Genomic DNA, 26,695 nt, shown 5'->3' with positions numbered 1-26,695 from the left:
AGCAAATAGAGTCCAGTGTGCAATTCTGCTCATCCTAAAGTAGACTTTTAAAATAGGGAATTTTATGAATGAATTAAGCAGCTTCATCAACTATATGGGAGTCTTGGCCAAGTAATGCAGTTACAAGCATCTTAAGTAAAGCAGAATGAATCAATATCCATCCTGCCAGATGCAGCAAATGCTTAGATGACAGAAACAGTTGCAATGGGGAAAGGCAGAAGGACACTAGTGAATGACAAGTGAGATGCCAGCCTAAAAATATATTAACATACATGAAAAATCAGAGGTAAATGTGAAGCTTGTAACAGATTACTATCTCAAACCTCAGGTGAAAAAGCACACCCCCATTCCATTGGGACTCTCTACTGACTCTTGACACTGCTCCAGTATTTTCTACCCTGAGGCTCTGTGAGGCTACGCTTCGTTAAGATACCAAGTTGTTACAGCATACCTGTACCTTTCTAAACATAGATCAACTAGTCACAGTGAACTGCAACACCAGAAAGGAAGTTTAGCAAAACGTAAGGCAACTACAAGGATTCTGTTTCTGTACTGCACCACACATTAATCTTGCCCACACCTCAGTAAGCATCACAAGCCAAAATGACAGCAGTTAAGGTGCTGCAATTGTACACATAGAAATGATTAAGCTGTCATAAAAGCAAATAATTGATTTCACATTACAGCTACCTTATTGACAGAAAAACTTAAAACCCCATAGAATCACAGAATGATGTGGATTGGAAGGGACCTTAAAGCCCACCTAGCCATGGGCAGGGACACCTTCCACTAGACCAGGTTCCTCCAAGCCTCATCCAGCCTGGCCTTGAACAATTCCAGGGATGGGGCATCCACAGTTTCTCTGGGCAACCTGTCCCAGTGGCTCCCCACCCTCTCCAGGAAGAATTCCTTCCTTATATCCAATCTATATCCACCTGTTTTCAATCTAAACCTGTTACCCCTCGTCCTGTCACTACAGGCCCTTGTCAAAAGTGCCCCTTCCAGTTTCCTTGTAGCCCCCTTCGGGCACTGGAAGCTGCTATAAGGTCTCCCCGGAGCCTTCTCTTCTCCATGATCAAGGGTTTCTTACTGCAGTTCTGCTCAACCCAGATACCTCTACATCCATTTAATACTGGACGTGAAGATACACAAAACGCTGCATACGTATTTCATTCACCAGCACCTACACCATGAAGTTTTATTGTTCTGCTGAGCAAAAATGAGTACAAGAACTCTAACTGACCATAGAACTTGTTTTTTAAGTTGTAATGAGAAAAGATTCAGGCATCAGCCAATAAAGACATTTGACCTTAACAATCAATTAGGTTACCCATCGATCAGCCAAATACTAATAAGGAATAAAAGTGGAGCTATAGATCATTCAATAGAATTATTGTAAGATATAATTGGGTGGCTCCCAAATGGGAGCTTTATGATGTTTCAGTAAAAAATTGCAGTTGTACAAGTAGGAGGGATTTGTTCTAGGGGAAGAAGCATTTAAAAAGACATAAAGGTAATTTATTAGAAAGAGAATCAGAAGAAAAAGTGAACTACTTTAGATAAAAGCAATAACATTTCTCCCAGATGGCAACCTGTGCTCAGCCTACGGGGCATTAAAACCAGACAGCTCGGCATTAAACTACTGGAGAGTATTAGAACCTGGTGGGTGCAAGACTGCTAAAATAAGCATGACCTGGGGTCAATAAATATACAGCACTTCCCCAAAATTATGTAGCCATTCCCATCACCACCTCCTTTCGTATTTTAAGTTCTTCAGGATACTGAAATCAGTGTCAACTACATAGTAAGTGCATCCCTGAGCAGACCAATTTGGAAGATTTTCAGGCAAGTACATTTAGGCAGGTCACTCTTGCATCCCAGTGCTTTCTTATGCTCCTACAAGGGAGTAAAATGAATGCAGCTCCACCACTTCCCAAGTCTGAATGTGTTAATGCACAGCTCCCATCACAAGACAATTCAGACAGATGGTCAGTAATGGGAACCCTACGCAAAAAGCCATAGTGCTATAGCCAGAAATAACTCCTCTCTGCCCTCTTAGCATGTGAAGGGCGGATGCTGATAGGTGTCTGATAAGCAGTATTCTCTTCAGGATAATGGAAATGGAGCACACATCCAGTGGCATTGCCAATGGGCTCATTACCACGCTCAGATCTAGCAGCAGGTTGCACAAGGCTGAAGAGTGACCAAACTGCTCCGTGTAACGTCACCACAGACACAGAAAACCACTGTATGATAAAAACCACAAAGCTCTTGCCTGGATCTTCACAGACCGAGCAGTGACTGTCAACGGACAAGGACATTTTGCCATTTTGATGGCCTCCGGGATGCAGTAACCTGGTATTTCTTATTTGTCCACCTCCTCTTTTGAAAAAGTTTGAAAGGCATGGGTCATTTGTGGCTAATTTTACAGTGCAAATGCATGATGTATCTCCTCCCCTTCGTGCACAGATGTTAACTCTAAAGAAAGTATGGATAAATGAGCCTATTCTTATTTAAGCCATTTTCAGACACAATATATGTATTTGGTTCAAGTTAAACTTCTCTTCCCCATACACACACACACACACAAAGTAAACTCCACTTCATCCACACTTAAAACAAAGCTTTAAGAGCACAGAAAACAGAGGACAGAACAGCCAAAGATGAGATCTGTACCATACCCAGCAACAGGAGAGAGGCAACTTCCAGAATGGAAGTTAGAGCACAGTTAGTCCGGTTTTTTACCAAATCATTCCAGCTGACTTGATGCCCTCAGACAGATGTGTGGAGTGGAAGGGTGTGACAGAGGGTGACAGTACCTCTCACCAGGACAGAACTTTATTTTGAAAAAAACAGAGAGCCGGCTGGCAGTTAGGGACGTGTAAGAGCATTCTCTGCGTGGCCAAGTTTCAGCACTTCAGTCAGTTTTCTAGACAAGGAAGACACTCCAAGATTCCTACCTATCGCACAACCTTTTGCAAACCCTAAGGAGGCTTATTCTGCCACTTCTTATAAATGCCACAAACAACTATGAAAATGGTTTTGGGAGACAGTCGTAGCAACAGATACTGTTCTCTGTAGTCCAGGTAAAAACTAACCTAAATGCTGTTAAAAAATAAAGAGTATGCAAAGCCATTTGCTTCACCTTTAGTACTGTGCTTCAGAACCAGAAGAATACAAAACATACACCTGATATGTTTACCAGGGTGCAAAAGGTTTTAAATAATTGCAGGGACAGCGGATGAAGACAGAGGAGCTACGGGTACTGAAGAGCTTACACACAGACCATCAGTTACAGCGGATTCAAACAACATGCGCTTCATCTCCGAACTTCAAAAGCCATCCAGGAGCAGTATAGGAGCAAAGCCAAGAGCTTCCCATGATGGCAACCCTTCAGAAGCAAACAGCAATTTTCTCCCCTACACCGACTACAGGTTGGTGCACAAGGGTATGTGCAATTCATCTATTCTCACAGTATTTTTCTCCAACTCCTCTGCCCTTGCTAGTCACAAGGTCTAAGTCCATACCTTCTTCTTCTTGCTCTCAAGTCGTACTTCACAGAAAAAACATTCTGCATGACACTAAGCTTACAACAAGAAAGCAGCATCCAAAGCTGCAAAACAACACACATTAGGTAAAGCAGAAACCTGCGGCCTCAAAATGGTGAGCATGAGAAACCAGGAATACAATATGGACAAATTAAACAGCCTCCAGCCTGCAGAGCTGGGAATCTGCCCATTGCTCTTGCATTTTCAAAAAAATCATTAATGGAAACTGCATTTATTATCAGGCACCTCAACTAAATCCTCTTGAAAGGGCAGGTGCATTAAGTTATTAATGAAGACATACTCAGGTTTGATACAATCAAACACCTTTTAGAAAATACTTAGCTAAGTAATACTCAGAAAATGAATTTATTTAAAAAAAGGAAAGTAAACCAGTTGTACCTTTCCTTTGCATTCAGCTTTGCTAATTTAAAATAAAAAAAAAAATCCAGTGAACAGGATGTCGTTTCGAGAGCAACTTCTCAAAGAGCAGTACATCATCATACAGATGTTCTCCAGGCCATATGACCCGCTTCCTCCAACAGATAGAAACCTGCTTTTACAAAAAACACCTCCAAGGATGGAAACAGCACAGCCCCTCTGGGCAAGATGTTTCAATGGAGACCTTATAGAAGCCTTCCAGTACCTGAAGGGGCTACAAGGAAGCTGCGGGGAGGACTTTTTACAAGGGCCTGTAGTGACAGGACAAGGGGTAACAGGTTTAAATTGAAAGTGAAGAGGTTTAGATTAGATATCAGGAAGGAATTCTTCCTGGAGAGGGTGGTGAGGCATTGGGACAGGTTGCCCAGAGAAGCTGTGGATGCCCCATCCCTGGGAGTGTCCAAGGCCAGACTGGATGAGGCTTGGAGCAACCTGGGCTATGGAAGGTGTCCCTGCCCATGGCAGGGGGGGTGGAACTGGATGATCTTTAAGGTCGGTTCATGCTGAGCTGCTAATCAACCAACAGCCCCAGGTCCTTGTCCTCAGGGCTGCCCTCCGCCCATTCTCCATCCAGCGTGCATTTGTGCTTGAGACCACTCCAACTCCTGTGCAGGACCTCAGTTACCAGATCCACACTTCCTAGAGCACAGTGTTTTATCAGTCTTTCCCCAGGACAGTTAAAGCCATGCATACACTCTGGTGAGATCTATTTCAGTTCCACTGAAATTTATGCGCCTAACACAATAATAACACTTATTTATGCGCCTAACACTTTGAAAAGTTGTCCAACCGCTCCCGTTAACATTTTATTTCTTTTAAGGCAAAGGGGAACCATTAGAAAGTGTCTTTGAAAAATGCACAGAAGTGAGAATGGGCGGGGTGGGGTGTGGTGTTTGGTTGTTGGATTCTTTTTGTTTCTGTTTTTTTTTTTTTTCTGAAGGAGGGGAGGTTTTGTTTGTTTGTTTTGTTTTTTCCATCGAAGCACTAAGATAGACTGTTTTCTCAGATCCACACTGTGCATCTCTCTGCCCCCTCACATTAGCTCAAGCCGATCTCTCTTGTCCCTGGGACAGTGCCTTCCTTGAGCACTTCTCCAGCCTCCGACCTCCATCTCTCTCCCCTGTGTCCTTGTGTGGCGACACAGGCTGTAATTGCTTTTGCAGAACAGGAGTTAATCTGCCACCCATTGCCTGTGCAGAGAGCGGGAAGCTCTTGGCAAAACAGCCTAGGCAGCTGAAGACTTTCCCTCCATAAAGACATTTGTCCTACTCTCTTTTTTCTACCTAGGCCTTGATTTATCCAAACCTACAGAACTACCAGGGCCTGGAGTCTTTCAGCTCCACCTTAGTTAGATTTGCCGGAAACAGGTTAATAGGTTCAGAAGTTAATGGAAGGCACTACCACACAACCATTTTCCTTTGGGAAAGCACACGGAAATAATGGAAAGAAAACCCAAAATGTCTCACAGAGAAGAGACATAGTGTAGAATATAACAACATAAAATAAACAGTTCTGGGCTTCTATTCATTCTTCCACAACACGTTGTTGAACAAACTCAAAACAAAGCTGATAGGGCAGCATTTAAAAGATTTTTATTTTTGTAATATTTGAAATGCACAGTGGACAATACACTGTCAACTCTTTTTTCCTGAAGCCAAATGCCAAGTAAAATCAAGGGCAGGAGGCAGGAGGAGAGTAAAGGCTAAAGAACATCAACAGGCTACACAATGTATAAAGTGGAGGTGGAGAACACTGCCTCAAGCTATGTACTAACCATAGCCAGAAGCAGGAATACCACTTTTTTAGCTGGAAAAGAACTATTTCACAATTACTTCCTACAGAACTTCTTGCCTTCACCTCTGTAGCCTCTGGTATTGACAACAGAGCATCAGGGCATTCAAACCATCGATCTGATCCAACAAGGCAGTTCTGTCCCTGTGGCCATTAAGTATGAACATTAACCGGCTCGAATGGGACAACATTCCTTAGGGCTGTCTTCAAATCCATCACCTGTCTCAGTAGCTGGCAGGGCAACAGCAGCTTTGTAGGCATTAAAGTTAATGAAGATGTCACAAGGAAAATTCAGAACTGCGCACTCGCAGTCATAAACAGTAAATCGGAAAGCGTCAGCAACCTGGTTACCTTCACAGCATCAAGCTATGGGTTTATAAACATAATATGGGTCTTCCACGTTTCCTACCCACGTTCCAATTTAAGATGCATAATATGCAAATATTATAATATGCAAATACCCTCAATTTATTCCTTCTACTTAATAAACACTCCAGTTTGGTCCATATCTAAATTCCATACATCACACAAAACACATCAATATCAACAGTAGGCATTTAAGTTAAACACCAGAGAAAAGGCAAAATGTCAAATCCATTACTCTTAATTTAGAAAGAGTAGCCAACTGTAGAAGTGACAGGCGCTCGAGTAGCATACAGTAATTTCCACTAGACCAGGAAAAGAACACACTTGGCTTCTTACTCAATTAAAAAACAAGAAGAAATTGTTACCTGTTCTGACATTCTCAAAGTTGTCTCAATCAGCTAACCATGGAAGCAAAGTTTGTCTCACCCTGAAACAGGTGACTTGAGGTCCAGGTTGAAGTGCACTGGTAAATCAATGCGAGACAGCCCATCTGCGCCTGCCCATACGGCGTGCTGGCTGTGCATACGCAGAAGTTTCAGCTCATCAGAGCTGTCAGTCAGGTAACACGAGCATAAAATTCACTGGTAGAATTACATACTTTAGTGTGCTTTGGATATCAGTAACACTTTCAAGGAACTCTTATCTTGGATTCATAAAACCATAATTTCTAAGAAAGTCATAAAAAAATTCATTGTACACTAAAGAAAATAGACTTCTAGTTTTGAAATCAAACCATGTCTTTAATGTCAGTTAAAGCCATAGAAAACATATTTCATGTGCTTAAATTAGGTGATAAGTCAGTGACACCATTTCCTATGAAGAAAGGCTGGGAGAGTTGGGGGGTTCAGCCTGGAGAAGGGAAGCTCCGGGGAGACCTCAGAGCCCCTTGCAGTGCCTGGGGGGGCTACAAGAAAGCTGGAGGAGGGCTTTTCCCAAGGGCAGGGAGTGACAGGACAAGGGGTAACAGGTTTAAACTGAAAGAGGGAGATTGAGATGGGACATCAGGAAAGAATTCTTCCCAGAGAGGGTGGGGAGGCACTGGGACAGGTTGCCCAGAGAAGCTGTGGATGCCCCATCCCTGGATGTCTTCAAGGCCAGGCTGGATGAGGCTTGGAGCAACCTGGGCTAGTGGAAGGTGTCCCTGCCCATGGCAGGGGGTTGGAACTAGATGGTCTTTAAGGTCCCTTCCAACCCAAACCATTCTGTGAAATATACTCTTCCTTCTTTAATTATTATTTTTGAAAAATTCTGGATTTGGTGGTAACAGCATATAAGAGGAAACAAGGAAGTGTAATGTTTAGTATAACAGTATTCTTGGCATACAACATTTAAAATATATAGTGGTTTTCAAACATTGTTGTATCTCATCTTTAACACTATAAACACTCCAAATTAGCCTTACGCTCAATGGAAAAAATAATGAGCCATCCCTTCCTTCCACCAGCACTAAATAAAAAAAACCCTGAAATAAGTAATTTGCTTTGAAGACCAAAGCATCCATTTTTCTCCCTGACTCCCTTAACAACAAAGGAATCTCTTAGAGACCCTCAGGAAGTTTACTGGTGTATGTACAAGTGACCTATCAGAAACCAGTACCTCTGTGTGCCAGAACAGTCGCTTTCATGAGCAACCTTATTACAGACTGCCCAAATTTATTTATTATGAGCAATGGATCAGGGCATGGCCAACATTCAAACTTGGGTTTGTTTTCATTTAATTATTACTTTTTAAGAATAGCATTCTTAGGAATAAAGGCCATTTTCAGACTCATACAAATTTAACTACCAACACACACAGCAACTTTTCCATTTAAGTTCAGAATTACAGGCACTTCCTACAATCACGGAACCGGTACAAACATAACATGCACCTCCAAGGACAGAAATCTGTATTAAGTGTTAAATATTGGTAATGTGCAGCAATACTTAAACAAGCTCATAGGATACTTAAATATGAAAACAATGCAGTTAAGTATGCATAATTTAAAAATATTTAATATTTTAGTTTCCGAAGGCGCTCTTGCATATATTACATTATCTATTCTACAATGTAAATGTGGATATCAAACAATTTACACTAAATTAAATTAGAAACTACATGATGCATGATCTAGAAATAATAAAGCAAAGTTAGTTCATATTATGTTTGGATCATCCTCTTTTCAGTATCCCATTAATGTTGTAACTTCAGCAGTAAATGCCAACAACAAACTGATGAGGGAGGCTGGAAAAAACAAGGGAGAGCAGGATTGCAAGGTTTTCCCCTGCGAATCTTTGAATTGGGTTCTATCTGCCTGTGTGTAACAGCTGTATTTAACATGAATAACTCATTTCTAAGATTCACACTTAAACAAGAAAAGCAAAGAATTTCCACTACTCCCTAGCATATCCAAGGTTATGTTCTCACCAGCTAACAAAAAACTCAAGTAAACAGAAATGGGTGTATACAATCTACAGAAAGAGAGAAAATTAAAAAATACAAAATCCCGAGGCTAAACTTAGGATTAGATCTTTTAACAAATACGCTAACAAGAAACGGAGCATGGGAGAATAAAGCAGCAGGAGTCAAGGTGCAAGGGCATGAGCAAAGGTTTGCTGAACCAAGGAGCCTGCACGACCAGCCCTTCCAGCTGCCGATGGCTTAACAATGTGGAGCTCTTCCACCACCAAATCTTACACAATACTCAGTCTGGGTTTTTGTGTCGCCCATAAAACACGTCAACCTCTGCGCCATTCAGGCTAAGCTCAGACTGTCAGCCCTGAAGGCAGGGCAGGGAGAGCAGTCCCAGAGTCACAACAATCAAGGGGGCAGAACAGAGGTTCTCACCATAAATTCAAAATTATCTATTTCTGTGATTGTTCCGTCAGACTTCATGATTATTAAAAAAAGAAGTTACAGAAATGTCAATGCAGTACAGTAAATCTTCATAAATCCATGAGGAATTTTCTTCCAGAAACTTAGATTTCCATACAAAACACACGCACACTTCAGACAGAAGAAACACCCTGTCTCAGAGGACTTGTTAGAGATAGCAGGTGACAGATAGGAGGAAGCACTGCAAGAAAAGAAACATGAAATATGGGCAGTATATCTTGAAACATGACAGATAATAAGTGGATTGAGTTAACAACTTACTTTATTGGTGGTAAAAGAAGCCAGTTAACATAAAAATGTACCTAATTTTTATTTGCTCAAGGAATTCCTGGTGTGCCAGCCACACGACCGCATGAAGTTTTATTGGAACTTTCAAAATCGTTCTCATACCCTTACAAGGCTGTGAATCATTTCAACCCAACCTTCTTAAGCCATCCTTCTCACCCACCCCCGTAATATGTGTGTATATACATGAACTAAATTATTTTAGCAGCTATGTAGCCATAAGTCATTTTGCGATCCTGTTAATTTTAATTAAGAAATAATTATAATGAGACATAAGTATCATAGAGCTTTCACTGGCAGAATACCCTTGGATTGAATGCAACACTCATTATTTCAGCTGCCTGCACTAGTAATTCCTACTACACATACACTGTGATGCTTTTCTTGCTGACTACAATGGAAAAAAGCATCAGGATTCTGTAATTTTAAATTATAAAATAATATATATATTTGTCTTGTAAACCATGATGAGAAGGACTTTATGATTCTGATTACAATAGGATTAAGCATGCAGTATTCTTTCAGAGAAATTTAACTTGCCCAGTTTCTGATCTTATGGTTCATAAGCTTATTGTAAAGCTATTTTATCTGACAGTATGGGGAAATTTACTGGTATCCCTTTTATTTTCTTGGAATAAATAATTTCTAAATTCTTTTGTCACATGTATTTTAATAAATGTCACCTACCACTATAGGGGACAGCGCAATAATCACCTATTTCTACACCTAAGAGCTAGGTAAAAAGGTTTACAAACTAAAACACCTCTACTTTTACGTTTAGAAGTCATCACTAATTGCAAGGAATTACTAAATACTATTGCACAGGCCAGCACTCCCCCACTGGACTCTCTGCACTGTCAAGGCTACGTACATAGCAAATTGTCATGTTCAGTTTATCTACTACCATCACCTTCAAAGAGGATTCTCCAGCTGTGATTGCACACTATCAGTGGCACTGAAAAGCCAATTTTACCCAACTACAGCTCTGGATTACAGTCGCCTGGGAGAGTAATAAGGATTCACAAAGGTGCTCATCACTCTGAATCAGAAAGCTCTCGGTTGAGAATTTCTCACATACCTTTCCATTAGTGGGAGCACAAGCTCAGGGTAGCTTTAGGCATTGAATTTTACTGTCAAACATCCATGTGCCAACTGTTTCTGGAGCAGGGGGACCTACTTTAACATAAATGTGGTTCAAAGGATAGGGAATGAGCCCTACTACCAAAAGAAGGTAAGTGAAGACTTCTAATGAGTGACTGAAAGGGATGAGTTAACACGCATAGGTAATGAGATAAAGAATAAGGTCATTTTATGATATCTGCACTCTATACATACAGAGCAAATGACTGCACATACTTATACGGAACAATCCCCATCCTTCCTTTTTTTCTCCCTCTCTTTTTCATAAATAAATGTTTGTGAAACATGTATTTCTATTTACCTAACTTTCTAACCTAAACTTCCATTCACACTCACGTCCTGGTAACCTGAAATTATCTTTTCATGCCCTATGACAGAGTCTGGAGAAAGAGGCAAGGCAAATAAACATACAGAAGGATAGTCAAAGACTGGTATTTGCTGGAGGATATAACTTCATGAAAATGATGCTTCATCAGCCTTCTGACATTCAACCCCATCACTATTGCTTATGTTATATCCAAAGCCAGCTGCATACTCACCGCTCCAAATGCCAGAGGAAATTCTCTCTCTGCTCTGTGAAATTAAAAACCAACGATATTTTCCTTCCTATGAGCAACTACACTAATGATAACCTGGCTTCTTGTGGATTTAGGTTCTCTTCTTCTCACCTGCACAATAACCCTACCATCTCTCATGCCGTGGTGTATTTGAACAAAGAAGGTGACTTTTAGGGCTGGCCCAGCGTTATGCACACAGTCACTGCCCACAAGCACACTAGTGTTGACTGAGCAGCAGCACGACGTACTACAGGAGAGTTCTGCCTACCTGTCCTGTAATTTCCAGGTCTCCCAGCCTCCTGAGGGGTCACAGAGAAAGTAAATGCTGCAAAACTGTGGTTTCAAATCACCATCCTGTACTGGTATCAACACACTCTGATACCAGCATCAATCACTGACTTGTAACTACCGTGCTACTTAAAGCTACAAGACACGTCAAATTTAAAAAGTTGTATTTGAATTTTACTAAAGAGCAGAGGAACTGCTTGTTTGTCCTACCTCACTACTGATCCCGAAGAACAGCATCTTTCTGTACCCTTCAGCTGCTCAATTTCAAATGCACGCGAGAGCCGAGCATCAGGAAGCGTGCCCAGAACAGCAGCACAACCCCTAGCTCCAGGGCCTTCTAAAACCTAGACTGGCCTATTTCCACGCGTTGCCCCAAAGCATCTCCCCACTTCCTATTGATCCAGGCTCTCCCAAATCCCCCCAGGCTCACCCATAGGCTTTTCCAGAATCCTCTAAGCCCCCAGGATTCCCCCGCCTCTGCCTTCCTACAGATAGGCTCAATAATCTCACAGGTCTTTTCAAACCTAAACGATCCTGTGATTCTGTATGCATCAGGTACAGCTGCAGAAGCTCTCGCTGCGAGTCTCCACGTATCATTATCTCCTCCAAGCACAACCCTATCATCAAACTGTCTGTCCTTTCTCAACAGCAGCACCCTGAATTTTTTCCAGACACTGTTATGCACAGGCAGACATAGCAAGAGGTTCCATTCCCTTCCTGGCCAAGCAGACCAGCCCTTCTGAAGGGAAGTGACTGGCGAAGAAATCCAGTAAGGAGGAGGACGGCAAGATGAATACAGACAGTTCTAAGCACTGATAGGGTGGAAGGGGAAGGATATGGGATGCAGAGGGGCAAATTCTCAATTACTCTAGGAAAAGACAATAATGATGGAAAAGGCAAGGGTGCTGGCTGTTAAGAGACCTTTGTACCCATTCTGCAGCAAATCCACATCCTGTAGGAACTTCCCCCAGCCATCCTGATCACACCCTTTTGAGGAAATATCTAAGAGTGCAATGGAAGTCTTAATGGTCTTAAAGTAAGTTGCAACATGCACTACAGGATACATCAGTAGTTATTTTCACTTTGCAAATGACTTCAATAGTGTGAAGATAATCTACCATACATAAAGCTGGCAAATAATCATATCAGGAAACACTGCAATAGCACCATCATCACCAATACATCTGCAAATTTTCTGAAAACATGTAAATAAATTGATTATCCTTGAGAAATCTACCTCTCCAACTAGTCTGGATAAAACTGGTTAATAATTTAAAGTTATTCTGGGAAAGCAGGAAGATAGAAACAAATTGAGATGGGACATCAGGAAGAAATTCTTCCTGGAGAGGGTAGGAAAGCACTGGAACAGGTTGCCCAGAGAAGCTGTGGATGCCCCATCCCTGGAAGTGTCCAAGGCCAGGCTGGATGAGGCTTGGAGCAACCTGGTCTAGTGGAAGGTGTTCCTGCCCATGGTAGGGGGGTTGGAACTACATGGTCTTAGAATGCTTTGGGTTGGAAGGGACCTCAATGATACTATGAAATTACGTGAGGCCATAACGCCATGATACTGTGAGAAAAAAAAAGCAGTGAAAGTGTGTCTTCACAGGTAAAGGTTAATGAAAGAAGAGAAGATAAAGTGTTTGACCCAAAGATAACACTCACCACTCCATCTACTGATCCCATTAACCAGATCTCTCAGTGGGTGGAGTTGCATGGAAAGATAACTCAAGATGCCAAATCATCTACTTTGTAGATGAAAAGCAGTCTAAAAACTTAGCTCTAAATTTTAAAGGGAGTAAAAATTTTCCAGTAGAAGTTGACTGTTCAGCAACAAAAAGTTTAACCATCTCCCTATAAAGTCATGATTTAGTGATGACATGGGCACTGAAACTGTGCACAAATTTTGAAAGCAGTAATTTCACCTAAAATTGGGTACAAAGTATCCTTCAGTGAGAAACAAGTGGATCTTTAACAGCTGCTGTGACACGCTCAAATCTAATCTCCTGTTCTTTCATTCAAGTTACAACAACAGGCTGATACATGGATGTTTTGTATCAGCGCAGAGAAAACAGTAATTCCACAATTTGTTTATTCAGCTCAGATGCAAATTACAGCACATTCAGCCTCATCACTGCTGACTCGAGAAGGATACAAGGAAAAGAATTGAAATCCAAGTCACAAGTATGAAAGCCATTAAACAGCACTTGTGAGAAGGTCCTGTGAATGAGAACCACTGACTTAGAAGGGGAGTGCAGGAGAATCTGTAAGTACTTTGTTATGTCATGAGGGTAACGCTTCCTACATCCCATACAGCAGCATGTTTATTCTAGAGAGTCATCTGAAAGACAAGTTTTAGTAACAAAGGGACAGAACACTTATTTCACATAATATTAATGGCAGGACACAAGAAGTCCGATTAGAAATAGCCAGTGTACACATTTCCAATATATCTACCTCAAGACTATCAAGGGCACTTGCACTCCTTGCACAGGAGGAAGGATGCTTCTGGTGAGGAAAGTGGACGTGACTTACAAAGTATCATAACGCGTCTTCCTTCCACTGCAGCAAACCCAGCTTTGTATTTCATTGTCAGCAGACAGCTACAGTATTATCGCATTTGAAATGTGGTAACTGAAGTATTTTCAGCCCAATATTTAGCACTGTATTAGTGCCTGCAATAACAACTGAAAACTGATTGTAAATATGGAACTATGATGTTTATTACTATTTTCATTCATCAGAAAATATACACAGGACAAATCGTGAAATGTTGAAATCCTTGCAACAACAATAATCTAACACCCAAATTTTTAATAACGAGTAATGAGAGTAAGCTGAGTCAGCAAATATACCCCCAATTAGTCCAGAAATATCTAAGGTTCAATTTTTCTTCAAGTATAGCATTGTCTCCTCTCCTCTGCAAATGACAGAGCAGATAAAAGGAGCCAGTGTGTTCAGGAATCTCTTCAACAGACTGGCACAGAAGCAGATCATTCCTCAGTCAAAACTTTGTCAACTAAGTGATGTGACGCGATATCCAGTGCTGTGTCTCCAACAATTATAGTTTCCTTAAGTTTCTGATGATCACTGAAGTCACTCTTCTATATAATCAGTGCCTGTATTAATTCTTTCTACAAATTTCTACAGATACTACATTTTCAGCTTAAATTTCAGAATACTCAGTGCCCTCTCATTGGCACTGGTGAGGCTGTACTTCGAATCCTGGGGTCAGGTTTGGGGCCCTTACTACAAAAAAAGACCCTGAGGGACTGGAGCGTGTCCGGAAAAGGGAACAGAGCTGGGGAAGGGTCTGGACCACAATTCCTGTGAGGAACATCTGAGGGGGATGGGGGGGTTCAGCCTGGAGAAGCGGAGGCTCAGGGTAGACCTTATCGCTCCCTACAACCCCTTGAAAGAAGGATGCAGAGGGTGGGGGTTGGGGAGAAGTGATGGGACAAGAGAAAATGGCCTCAAGCTACACCAGAGAAGGTTTAGATTGGATGTTAGGGAAAACGTCTTTCCAGAAAGGATTATTGGCACTGGAAGGGGCTGCCCAGGGAGAAGGTGGAGTCACCATCCCGGGAGAGGTTTAAGAGCCATGTGGACGAGGTGCTCAGGACATGGATTAGTGGTGGTCTTAGCAGTGTTGGGTTAACTGTTGGACTCAATGGTCTTAATGGTCTTTTCCAACCAAAATGATTCTATGATCTTACTGTCACTTAGTAACATCACGGATAACCGAGTCCTTTCTCTTATGATAAACTGCTTTCTTCTCACCAAAAAAGAAAAAAAAAAAAAAAGTCAATTATCTTGGATGAACCACCCATCTCAGCTGTTTCTGTATAAAGCCCCAGAGATTAAGGAGAAATAGAAGCTTTTCACAGGATGGGATGAACCACCATCTCTCACCACTAGCCTAAAGGACTATCTCAGATTAGATGCTTATTTTTCAGATGATTAACATTAGATGAAATCAAACACAGTTAATGAAGCTAAAAATGAGAATCAGATAAACTGGCTCCATGAAGCATTGTTAGAGGTACACAACAAACCTTGCAAGCAAAGGGAAGAAAGACTGTCCTTCCTCTATTGCTTAAATTTAGACTTCAGGAAAGAGGTAGCAATATCTGAATAATGCAACTGTCAGTCTGGTGTTCCCCAAAACTTCAGTAATACATCTCAACACGAGATCACTGAAAAGCAAGTTCAGTACACATCAACCCAGTCTTGGAAAAGAAATTGTAGCAGTAGCTGAAACTGCGTACTATTCCCCCGAGGCAGAAGAAAGTAAGTCTCTAAGTGGTTACCTCCTGTTTAACTAAAAAACAACTAGTACAGAGCTTTCAAGAAGAAGCACTATACAATACACTTAACCTGCCTGATCTGACAAGTGATGAAGGGTTTTAGTAACACTTCACTGCAGCCGGAAGATGAAAGAGTAAGACAAAGCTTTTCTTTTCATCTTCATGCGATAAACATGCATTTCAAGTATTCTGTAACACCACACTGGAGATTCTCTAACCGGTAAACAAATTGTGATGGAAAGAAAAGTAGCATTTACTATTAAAACCACAATGTTTAATTACTTGGAGATCTTGCCCTACACAGCAAACTCTTACCAGTTCATTGGAGACTTGGTTTAGAAATATTTTGATATGTTCTCCCCTTATAGCCGGGGTGATTTTGTTTCATTCACTGGCTTTCATTTTATTGACAGTTGTAGTCAGTGGAGAGATAATTTGGATAAGAACGTGTTTTACTATAAAACCCAAGAGGATGCTACGTAGCAGAATGACAATTTCCTTGCATAGTGCTTTCAAGGCTAATACTGGTGAAAGCAAACATTTCTAATTTAGTCATTAGTTTTATTTCATTAAAATGATCAATATTTTTTTATTTTATTCTTTAAGATCACAAAAATCATTCAACCTGCTCCAATTGACTTCTATTCCAGCAATCCTTTAAATTACATACCCTTTTATCTTTGCCAGTTATCTGGTCTTTTTGACCTATAATCCCAGGAAGGTCTCTGAAGGACAGAGGAGAAAGATCTGGGATTTATTCTGGTGCCAGACACAGCACAGACTAGAGAAATCAAAGACTGAAATTTCTGAGAAAATATTAAATAGTTCAGTGCCTATTACTGGCAATCTTGAGTACATTTAACTCTCAATATGAGCCAAACACATGAGCACACGTGAACTCCGATTTCTGCAAAAACGCATATGGGGGATTTCCAACACGGACTGCAACAAATGTGTCCGGAACAGGAATCATCTTATGTCAAACTCTGATGTCTAATGGACATTAATGGAAATTAAGAAAAAGAAATAAAAGGAAAGGGGAAAAAAAAGGCATGTTGCCAGATAGATTTTTATTTAATCCCAACATGGGAAAACCCCCCAAACCAACAAGAACAAAAAGGCACAAAAAACCCCCCCAAAAAAACACCCAAACAACACACCCCACACTGTCTTCCACAAGTCCACCTCAAACATTTAATAACCTCTGGTTGCATTTTCAGAAAGTTCAACCTGAGGCTAAGTCTCCAACTGTCTATGCTCAAAGGTCTAAAACTTTGCCAGGATTTAGGTATAAAACAATCCTGTACTCCAACTAGTAAAAGGCAACGGTACCAATTCCATGCTTAAATGTGTAGCCATTTTCCCCTTAAAACTCATTATTACATGCTGCTTTGCAAAGGGCTCCATAAACTGTGCACAAAGTCTTTCTCCCAGGTTATTTTTTTTTCCTTGGTGTTTTTAGAGACCGTTCCCTTGGCTTTCTTAATTAGGCTTACTGCAGCACCAGAAACTAATACAGTCACCACATGCCAGCCACCAACAGTTGTTTTTCAACATGATTTTCTGCTAACTACTGGAGGATTATGTTTTAGCATGCACAAATCTCGTGCTCCCACATCAAAAAGCAGGTGGTTCTAACTTGCAAGCCATTCCTAAGCAAATACTTTGGATATGCTTGTTACAGCAGCTACGACAAAAATTGCTTTGTATGTGTACTGCACAACTACCCCAAAAGATTTTTAGAGCAAATGCCTGCACTCAGTAAACCCTAATAGAGCACATGCAGCCTTAAGCAGAATGGCATGAAATTTAATTTCGACAAATCCACTAGAGACCAAAAAGCACATTGTATGCGGTACATAAGAATTACCTGTTTCTAAGAATACATAGAAACAGAAATGACACTTCTAAATGAATGCCAATTGAAAGATAAATTCTGCCTCTCTGCAAAAAGCCACACACACACAAAAAAAATGTTTGTAAAAGAAAAAAAAACCCAACTCTAAAAGCAGCTGACTGCCATCACAACGCATCTACCTCAGCCGGAGATTTGGTTAGGTATGTGGATGAGTCGGACAGGACCTGATGCACTGAGTGCTCTCTCTTTAAATTTCATTTGGAATACCTAGATTCTCCATTGGTTGTAAAATGGGAACTCCTAAATAAATCAAATCAAATATTTAGCTAACATTTGACAATATTCAGGGGATATATTGGCTTTCTCACCCTGACACTCATAGAAGGGGGGTAGGAAAACAAGGCAAAACCAACCAAACCATGACTCAATCCCACCACCACTCAAAAAATCTGTTCCATCATTTGCAGAAACCTTGAAAGCCTCATAATTCATGTCTTTAAGTCCATTTACAACACTGAATAACAACAAATAAAGAAAGAGCAGGAGCAGAAGGAGAGAAGGGGGATGGGAATCAATTACTGCAATTCCAGCCTTAAATGCTTCCCACACATGGGCCACTTTTTTCATACGAAGTTAAACATGATCATTTCACTACAATGAAAAAAGTAAGATGGAGGGAAGGAGAGACAGAGAAACCTCTTCAACACTTGGCCCAACCTTCCAGCTGCACAGTCCAACTAACCCCACATTTACACCATGCCAAACTCCTGGTTAACATCAGTACAAGCGTCATGGAGTCTATTTAAGTTTACACATTCCATCCTGTCCCCTGCTATACTGAGCTATTAAGGTATTTCAGTGTGCTGGTTGGCTTGTTTTTTTGTAGTTATTACTATCTTCCCTGTAAAACTTGCATTTTTGTTCAGGGTTAAAAAAAAAAAGATAATCCTTCCTTGAAAAGCATAAAATATTGTTGCAGTATTAAGGAAAATAAAAAGTTCTGGTCTATGAAAGCTTGAGGAGGATTGATTCAACAAGGGCAAGGGCCAGGCCCTGCTCTTGGGCCACAACAACCCCCTGCAATGCTACAGACTTGGGAACGAGGGGCTGGAAAGCTGCCCAACGGAAAAGGACCTCTGGGTGTTGTTCAACAGTAGCTGAGTATGAGCCAGCACGTACCCAGGTGGCCAAGAAGCCGACAGCATCCTGGCCAGCATCAGGGAGAGTGTAGCCAGCAGGAGCAGGGCAGGGATCGTCCCCCTGTGCTGGGCACTGGTGAGGCTGCACCTTGAATCCTGGGGTCAGTTTGGGCCCCTCAAGGCAAGAAAGACCCTGAGGGGCTGGAGCGTGTCCGGAGAAGGGAACGGAGCTGGGGAAGGGTCTGGAGCACAATTCCTGTGCGGAGCAGCTGAGGGAGCTGCGGGGGGTTCAGCCTGGAGAAGAGGAGGCTCAGGGGAGACCTTATCACTCCCTACATCTCCCTGAAAGAAGGGTGCAGGAGGGTGAGCGGAGGGGGGTGTCGCTGTTTTCTCAGAAGTGGCAAGTGATAGAATTAGAGGGAATGGCCTCAAGTTGCACCAGGGGAGGTTCAGATTGGATATTAGGAAGAATTTCTTCACTCAAAGGGTTATCAGGCATTGGAAGGGGCTGCCCAGGGAGGTGGTGGAGTCACCATCCCTGGAGGGATTTAAGAGACATGTGGATGAGATGCTAAATGACATGGTTTAGTGGTGGTATTAGCAGTGTTGGGTTAATGGTCGGACTTGATGAGCCGAAAGGTCTTTTCCAGCCTAGAAGACTCTGAGTCTATAACCTCGCACCCCTCTCTTGAAGATACAGTCCTGACCACTCGATCCACGGCTGCGCTCTCCAGCTCCCGTAACTGCACACTGGGCTTGCTCCCTTCCACTAGCACTGGCACTTCAATGACTGGTGGGGAAGTCGCTCAAGCAGCTGATTGAGGAAATCAAAACTTCCGTTTGGCATAATCTGCAAAGCTCTTCCCAAAGATGCCCATCACCAAAACAGAAAAGTGACGCTAGCTCTGTGTGCTCCTCCCTCCCTTCTCTGAATGAACGAGGCTCAACCTAGGGACCCAAGCTGGTACAAAACACCGCCTAAGGTGTTTCTAGAACGTTTAGGTCACCGCGTACCCTTTTTTTTTTTTAACAGGGACAGATATCAGACATGAGACCGAAGATGAGGTTAGTTGTAACACCAGACTACAGCTTTAAATACATGACAGGGGCATTAGAGGTTCCAACACCTTCTGCCAGTTCATCCTGTTCTACCTCTGGACATTTGTTTAAAGTGTCTGTTGTTTCGTCATATCTAAAAGCACCCAAACTGCAACTGAAGTGGGCAGCCCAAAGGTGCAGTCTCGATGACATCTCCAAGACAGTATTTCAGTGAAGAACCAAAAGAATACTTTTGAATTGGATAAATGTTGGGAATACAGTACAAGACAGCACCCTCAGGCACATTCAGGCTTTTTCACTGACACCTTGAAAAATTTCTGTTCATAAGCATGAACATTCCAAGGTTCTAGATGTTCCTCTTACACAATTATGTACCCTTCCCATATTTACCCTTTTAAACTATTAAAATTAAGGCTTTTTGCCATCTCTAACATCCTCATCGTCTCTACCATCTTTTTGATGGTGTTACTGTACCTTGGGGACACAGAGTGAGCTAAGCCCTTCCACAACTCTGAACTGCAAATTAGTAGGAACTAAAAGAAAAAGCAGATATACAGTTGCATTAATTGCTAGTTTTTCCTTCTACTTTCAGTATCATTTTACAAGGACACACACAGCCACCAGAAAACATTCACAGAACACCTTGCATGTCACAGAGACAGCAAGAATTTTAATTTATGCAACACTTGCTTCATCTCCCATGTATAATTCCATCTTCCCTATGCTCCTGCAATCCAGTGACATGAATGTCATGCTCAACTAAAGATTTGCTGTTACAGTGACAGCATTAGAAGTTTGGCATCCTTAGCAGTCTGGTGAGTTAGATGATGTTTCACCTTTTGATAATAAAATACTTCCATCACTTGTAAGCCTTTAACCCAAAGAATATCAATACACATCACTGAAAATAGTTACCTCCAAGAACCTCAGTGACAACTAAGTGGCAATACAGTAAGCCACATGAAAGGAAGAGTGAGCACTGCCTCATCACATATGCAAGAACACCCAATGTGGCTTTGCCTGAATTTAGATCACACCATCAAAAAGCATATACCCTGGGAAGGATGCTTACTCTTACCTGAGTTTCATAAATAATGTTCTCATAAAAGCTGCCCTTCCTCTACACATCCACATATTACACCCTACATCTACTTCCTTCACCAAAAGCACTAGGATGAACCCTACCACAGAACTGCCAAATATTCTTTAGAATGTATTCTCGCCAACTCAGCGACATTAGAGGCTTCCAGGGTTTTCAGACCATCACAAGTCATCAGAAATTCTCACAAATCTCTCTGCGTCCCTTTGAAAAACTTCTTCTATTTCGTCCCCCCAGAGGTCAGAGGGAAATCAAACCAAAACCACAAGTATGCTATTAAAAACACAACTCCAAGTTACAAGCAACAATGCAGAGCCTCGCACATTTATCACGATGAATTCCAGTTGTGCTTTTTTTTCATGCAGCATCTGACTGTCCATAATTACAAGTACCACCAGCACCATGCTGCAGTTCTTCAAACTAACACAGAATAATTTAGGTTGGAAAAGACCTTTAAGATCATCAAGTACAACCATTAACCCAACATTGCCAAATCCACCACTAAACCATGTCCCTAAATACCAAAATCTACACATCTTCTAAATACCTCCTAGGATGGTGACTCCACCACTTCCCTGGGCAGCCCATTCCAATGCCTGACAGCCCTATCTGGGAAGGATTTTCCATAATATCCAACCTAACCCTCCCCTGGTGCAACTTGAGGTCATTTCCTCTTGTCCTATCCCTTGTCACTTGGGAGAAGAGCGTGTTTCCAGGTTCTCAATAAGCCTTCTCTGCTCAACCCTGAACAAGCCAAGTTTCCTCAGCCTCTCCTCCCAGGGAAGGCACTCCAGCCCCTGACCTTTGCTGAACTTGTTCCAGGTGATCAACAGCTTCTGCCGAGGTGCCTAAAACTGGATGCAGTATTCCAGATATGTTCTGTAAAGTGCTGAGTAGAAGAGGATAATCACTTCCCTCTATTTACCAGACATGCTCCTGTCCATACAGCCCAAGATGCTCTTGGCCACCTTTGCCACCTGGGCACAAGGCAGGCTCACAGGCAGCATGCTGCCTGCCAAGGTGCTCAGCTCCTTTTCAGCAGGGTTACTCCCCAGACAGGCAGGCCCCAGCCTGCACTACGGCAAGGGGATTGCTCCTTCCCTAGCACCGGACTTTGCATTTGTCCTCGCTGAATTTCATAAGGTTCCTGTCAGCTCATTCTTCCAGCCAGTCTAGATCCCTCAGGATAGCAGCCCTGCCCTCGAACACATTGACTTTGTCCCTCCAATCTGTAGCCATCTCCACTGAAGAGCACATATTCCACCTCCATGACATCAATAAAGCTGTAAAACAGGACAACTCCTGCAGAATCCCACATGATACCAGCCTCTAGACAGTGTGTGACCCATTAACCACAACCCTCTGAACCTGACCATCCAACTAGGTTTTTTTTAACCCAACTTGTCATCCAGTTACCCACACTGCAACATCCTAACACGGAGATAAGAATACTGGGAGAGACTGTGTTTTTTAAGTTGAGCTAAACGGTACCTACTGCCCACCCCTCATCCGCAAATCCATTCATCTTGAAGTCTGTCTCTTCTTTTATCTGCTGACCTCATTTTTGTACTGAAGCTCTACCATATTCTCCCAATTTCACCAGACTGGCCTCCCAACATCTATTAATTTTTCTGAGCACTGCAATGGGCCATTCTTGCAGTAGGAAGAGATTGTCCTTATACACCTCACAGCTTTCCTGAGCTTATCTCTGAGAGCTACCTCGCATGTGATCCCTCCAGCTGGCTCTCTTTGTAAGCTGCTCCTAAAGTTCAGTTAAATCCTGCTTGCATCTTCAACCAGAAGCTAATTCTTCAAATACTCGTTCCTGGACATCTCAACAATACCTATTTACATGTTTCCAACTGAGCCAAGATGCCCTGGGGCACTGAAACTCTTCCAGAAGTCAGACACCAACACAGCAGAGTACACAATTAAAAGGCATTATTCCACACAAATGAAAAAGGCCAAGAAATGTATTTTTCTCTACTGGAAACATGCCAGGTCTACCCCAATTTCTGTGGCAGCTATAGCAAGCTCACTTTATTACACGCCTACACAACAGTACTTTATGACACAGGTCCTGTACCGATTTGTTTTCATGAGGACAGTATAGTAACAATAAGGAATACTGTTTAAAAAAATAAAAAAGGAGAAAAATCCTCTCTATCCTCAGTGTGATCTGTTTCTGCAAAGGGAAAAAAATGGCTGTCTGAGACACAGAGACTCTTGATAATTTAAGCATTTGTTCTTTCTTTTTTTTTTCTATAATAGACTATTAGCTTTTCAGATACCACTAAGCTAAAATGAATTAAACCATTCCCTTTGTCTGTTATGACTAAAGCTTTAGGTATAATACACACTCAGGAAAAAAAAAAAGTACCCGTTGTCTGACCAAATTACTTTTCATCAATATTGCTTTAGGAATTACAGACATGCTTTAAAGATTTTACACTAGTTAAATATTTTAGTGCATTTAATATTACTCAGAAGCCAGAAAGCGATCCAAGCAAGCTACGATGCTTTAAGATGTAGTATTTAGATGTCAGATTTCATTGTAAGTGTATGTAATTTCATTTTCCGACCCCAAACTGAAGTCAATAAATGCATCATATATTGGCAAGCAACAGGATACACATTCTTTCATGTAATCTAATCCATTATTCCTCCACCAAAAGCTATCAAAGGCTTGACTTCAAGAAAGGGCTGTTTTTAATAGCTCTAATGTTTCTCCCTCTAGACATCTTCTTTATATATTCCAGACAAATAACACTTCTCTACAAAAATAAAGATATAAATGCAGGCTAAGAAACTGTCAAGTTCCAAAGTTGCCCAGCTGGTAATCCAAAAGCCAGAGCCAGCCTCCAAACACCACCATTCTTGGAAAACTCTCTTTAAAAGCAGCACTCTGACAGAGAAACAAGCCACTGTCACCAGCTTCATAAACAGGACAGGAGCTGCTGCCTGAAGAGAGATCTCTCGTTAATGGCAAGAGGCTTCACCAAGAAACCGAACCCCAACACTGCTGCATCACAGAAAGGAGATGCCCAGATGTGAGATCCAGCCCCCACAGCCATCAGCACAAAGCAGTTTGACACGAAGTGATCAGAGCGCTAGCTTGGAGGCGAGCGCCCTTCCTGTAATGACATCGCATCAGACAAACGCAGACTCCAACACGTCAGATGTAGCTACAAACCAAACCAATCGGTTGACTGTTCTTACAGCATCAAAGAAATTCAAGAGTTGGCAATTCTTAGTTAAAATAATTCACTGAAAGAGGAACGGATGGTAAGGTAACATGTACTTAAGAATAATTTAATCCTTTTAAATACATTTTAGCAACTGAGGTATAACACTGATTATAGTTTCTCGGGGAAATACAAGCACTTCACCTAAATCACTAAAAAAATACACGTAAGGTTTTTCAAGCTTACAAAGGGTCAAGCAAATCATTAAGTCTTTCAATAAATACACATTTTTTTTTAAAAAGCCCTATTTCCAGTACACAGAGAGAAACAAACTAAAGGATCAGCCATGTACATACTGTAATTTAGCAAAGAATTACTGGGATATTACAGCCTCTACGTCTAGTCACCTCATCCCAAAAATCACAGCTGCTTATTCACAAGACTCCTTCCGTAATTCAGGTTTAAGGATGAAAAAGCAACAATCACCACCGTGAAAGTAGGTAGGATGTGCAAGTATTACTTCATCAAATCCTTTACCTAGAATAATTTCATCACCACAGTAAAATACATATACATAACGAGAAGGGAACTGCTTAAAATAATATGGACAATCAGGCAGCCCATGCATGAAAGCAGAGCCCTACTCCATTCAAAACTTACTTAAGGACATATTAAATTCTAAGCAATTTTATTGGGCAAACTACATTTCACATGCCAGGTGACAGTTTAAGTGAGTTTTAGCATTGATATTTTCCTTGCCTTTACTAGGCCAGTCTTCCTATTCATGAACTGGAAAAACAAACCCCTAAACCAGCATCATTTGGGAGCTCAGATTTTTGTACAATATCCTGTGATGGATTCGCCTGACATCATTAGACTCTTGCAACCGACCTCTTCACCCTGGTATTCCTAGAAGGCAATTCATCTCATCCTCTATTGGAATTCCCAAATAAACCTGTTGAGTTGTCCCCCAAACATAATTTTCTTTCTACTAACTAAAGGGAGCTCAGCTCAGACGCAGACACCTACAACATAGGCACCTTGAGTTAAGCAAGAAGAAACCAACTTCCTGTGCTTCAGATAAAAGAAAGATACTACGTCCTGTTCATTCAAGTCTTGCCGCAAAGCCCGCTACTGCCACAGGACATGTTTCTAATCAGTGTTGAGTTTTGGTGGGATTTTTTTTTTTTCTAAGTAACAAGGCAAAAGGCCTTTAGGGAATACTGATACAATGAATATTTCTGGAGCACTGATAAGAAGCCTTATGTGAACCCTACAGATTTCACACAGTCGACAAACAAAATCACACGCTCCAATCTCTGCCACTCACTTTCACCCCTTCAGTAGCTACACCGTGTTCTCTGTGCTCAAGTATTTTAAATCAGAGTACAGGCTGCCTGGCACAAAGCCTGTTTGATGCATCCGAACAGGCCTCGATAATGAAATCTAAAATGGTAAGAAAGCGATCATTTTGAACTATCGATCTGTATAAGCTGTATGCAACTTATTTCCAGTACTCCACAGCAGAAAAATAGCATATTCTTCTGTTAATGTTTGCTTAATTATACCTCAACAGAAGCTCTCTATACTAAAATTCAGTGTTGATTAAGTATGCAGGAATTTTCACTTCCGAACTCAGTACATATTTGGAATGGGTATTTGCTTTGTCTGTTTAAAAAGAAGTCTTTAACAATGGATAATACCTTAGAAAACCAAGTCTAATAAACAGTGGTGTTTTACATTTTAATGTCAGTTAGAAGAAAATAAAAAGTAATATAACTTCACCAAAGACCTACAAATTCCTCCCTTCTTCAGAAGATGAGCAAAAAGGTTAATGTCTAAAAATCATCTCTACGAAATGGCAATGAGCTCTTTACAATGCTCTGAAAGGCACATTTGATTTTCCTCCTCATTAAAAAACAAAACGTGGGCATACCTGCACCAGACGCTGATCGGTGCTGAGACTGCGGTCTTCCGCTGGGTGAAGACGGTTCCTTCATACGATCAATGACACTGTCAGACAGCTGAAAAATATAACCCCAACCCAAACAGCGTCAGAGTGCATCTCCTCCTTCCTCCCCGCTACCCCTCTCTTCCCCCCTAAAATGAAATAAAACTTCATTAAAAGAGAACAAAATATGATACAACAGCTGCTAAAATTCTATCCACAATGCAAAATAAGCTTTCTATTGCCCATTATTTGTGAAGTGAGTGCACACCTCTGAGTGCAAACAATTAGACTGAACAAGATTATTTTGCTCTCACAGAACACAAGAAATCGATATGACAAGATACAGGACACAGGGAGAGGTAAAGGAAACAACGCTCTTTGACACGTTGCTTGTAATTAATCAGCCTTTTTGCCTTTCTCAGTTATTTGGATGAGAGTCAAATACCACAGGTGCAGAGCACTTAAACCAAGAGGAGCTTCATCCTGCTAAAGCCCTCAAAACACTTGTGCAACACAAGCGGTCACAGGAAGCATAGCCAGCCATTAACTTCATTCTAATGCTGACACACGCACACACACAAAACCACTATCACAAATTTTGCAGAGTGAAACGGAGAATAAGAGTAATGCCTAGTTTCGGATCTACTGCAGCCCATGGAAAAAAAATAACAACAGTTATAGAAGCAATAACATGAAAACTTTGGTTTCCAACGTAAAACTTCCTATTGGTTTCCTCGAACACCAACTCTAATCAAAACACTGTATCGAGTGCCCATGAGAATTAATTTTAATTAGCAAGTTCTTCACTAAACC

General features: G+C 41.4%; 1 protein-coding gene across 1 annotated transcript in view; it reads right to left on the bottom strand.

Moving 5' to 3' along the window:
• Positions 1–25,955, bottom strand: part of LOC104507254 (MICOS complex subunit MIC19-like) — a gene marked incomplete at both ends in the record, with an annotated part of 51,603 nt that extends 25,648 nt beyond the window's left edge. Inside the window, one exon of the mRNA XM_010148477.1 lies at positions 25,868–25,955. Coding sequence (XP_010146779.1) covers positions 25,868–25,955 — 88 coding nt within the window. The remainder of the gene's footprint in view (positions 1–25,867) is intronic.
• Between the last annotated feature and the right edge of the window lie 740 nt (positions 25,956–26,695).

This window comes from Eurypyga helias, unplaced genomic scaffold, assembly GCF_000690775.1.
Source record: "Eurypyga helias isolate BGI_N326 unplaced genomic scaffold, ASM69077v1 scaffold7423, whole genome shotgun sequence".
Lineage (NCBI taxonomy): Eukaryota > Metazoa > Chordata > Aves > Eurypygiformes > Eurypygidae > Eurypyga > Eurypyga helias.
Note: the sequence above shows the minus strand (reverse complement) of the source record. Positions and strands in the feature narration are given on the sequence as shown.